The 1,344-nt window shown below is 25.1% G+C and overlaps 1 protein-coding gene across 1 annotated transcript, besides 4 other annotated features; it reads right to left on the reverse strand.

Moving 5' to 3' along the window:
* Positions 1–187: 187 nt before the first annotated feature.
* EDI_260300 (uncharacterized protein) lies at positions 188–699 on the reverse strand (the record flags this gene model as incomplete). Its single annotated transcript, XM_001736772.1, has 2 exons — positions 188–601; positions 652–699. 2 exons carry the CDS (start codon positions 697–699, stop codon positions 188–190), a joined length of 462 nt encoding a protein of 153 aa, XP_001736824.1.
* Positions 466–487: a microsatellite.
* Positions 674–846: a microsatellite.
* Positions 784–936: a microsatellite.
* A 17-nt stretch (positions 937–953) lies between these two features.
* Positions 954–998: a microsatellite.
* Between the last annotated feature and the right edge of the window lie 346 nt (positions 999–1,344).

The following is a 1,344-nucleotide window of genomic DNA, read 5'->3' on the forward strand; positions in this document are numbered from 1 at the left end:
AACCTTTAAATATAGAAAGGAAAGTGGTATAAAAGTCTAATAGATTATAGAAAGTGGTATAAAAATCTAATAGATTATAGAAAGTAGTATATAAGTCTAATAGATTATAGAAAGTAGTATAAGAAAGTAAGAAAATATAGGAAGGTAGTATAAGACTCTAATAGAATATAGAAAGTGGTATAAGACTCTAATAGAAACATACTAGATGATACAAAAATATAGAATATAGACAAGTATAAATATATAGAGAATAAAGATAAAGAGTAAGTGTGGTAGGATATGAACATAATAACATATCTAGTATAAGTAGTATACATAAAATAGATAAGTAGAGGAAAAGTATAAAGGATATAGTTATAGTAGTTATAGAATAAAACATATAGAAAAGATATAAAGTATAAAGTATAAGGTATAAGATATAAGATATAAGGTATAAAGTATAAGGTATAAAGTATAAGTTATAAGAGTATAGTATAGTATAGTATAGGTGGAAGTATAGTAGGAATATACTATTAAAAGATGCAAGAGGTGGGGTTTGAACCCACGCCTCCGAAGAGATCCGTACCTGAAACGGACGCCTAGGACCACTCGGCCACTCTTGCTATTACCTTGAAGGAAATAAAAAGTAGAAAAACAAGAATAGTAATAAACATGATAGAATAGTAATAAACATGATAGAATAGTAAGGTGAATAGTCATATAGAATAATAAATAGATAGAATAGGAAGTAGTTTTGTCATATAGAATAATAAATAGATAGAATAGTAAGGTGAATAGTCATATAGAATAAACATATAAAAAGAATAAAAATAAATAATATATGATAGAAATGGGTAGATATATAGAATAGGAAGTATAAAAATTAGAAGGATGTATAAGTATATAATATATAATATAGAATAGTCATAAAAATAGACTAAGTGTAAGAATAAAAATTATAGATATAGAGATTGATATAAATATAAATATAAATATAAATATATATATATATATATATAACACATAAAATTTAAGATATAAATATATGATAGTGTAAGATAATGATATAAAAGTACGACAATGGCAGGATTTGAACCTACGCCTCCATAGGAGAAGTGATTTCGAGTCACACGCCTTAGACCACTCGGCCACATTGTCATTAACCTTTAAATATAGAAAGGAAAGTGGTATAAAAGTCTAATAGATTATAGAAAGTGGTATAAAAATCTAATAGATTATAGAAAGTAGTATATAAGTCTAATAGATTATAGAAAGTAGTATAAGAAAGTAAGAAAATATAGGAAGGTAGTATAAGACTCTAATAGAATATAGAAAGTGGTATAAGACTCTAATAGAAACATACTA

The sequence above is a fragment of the Entamoeba dispar genome, genomic scaffold (genome assembly GCF_000209125.1).
Source record: "Entamoeba dispar SAW760 scf_1105229460089 genomic scaffold, whole genome shotgun sequence".
Classification (NCBI taxonomy): domain Eukaryota; phylum Evosea; order Mastigamoebida; family Endamoebidae; genus Entamoeba; species Entamoeba dispar.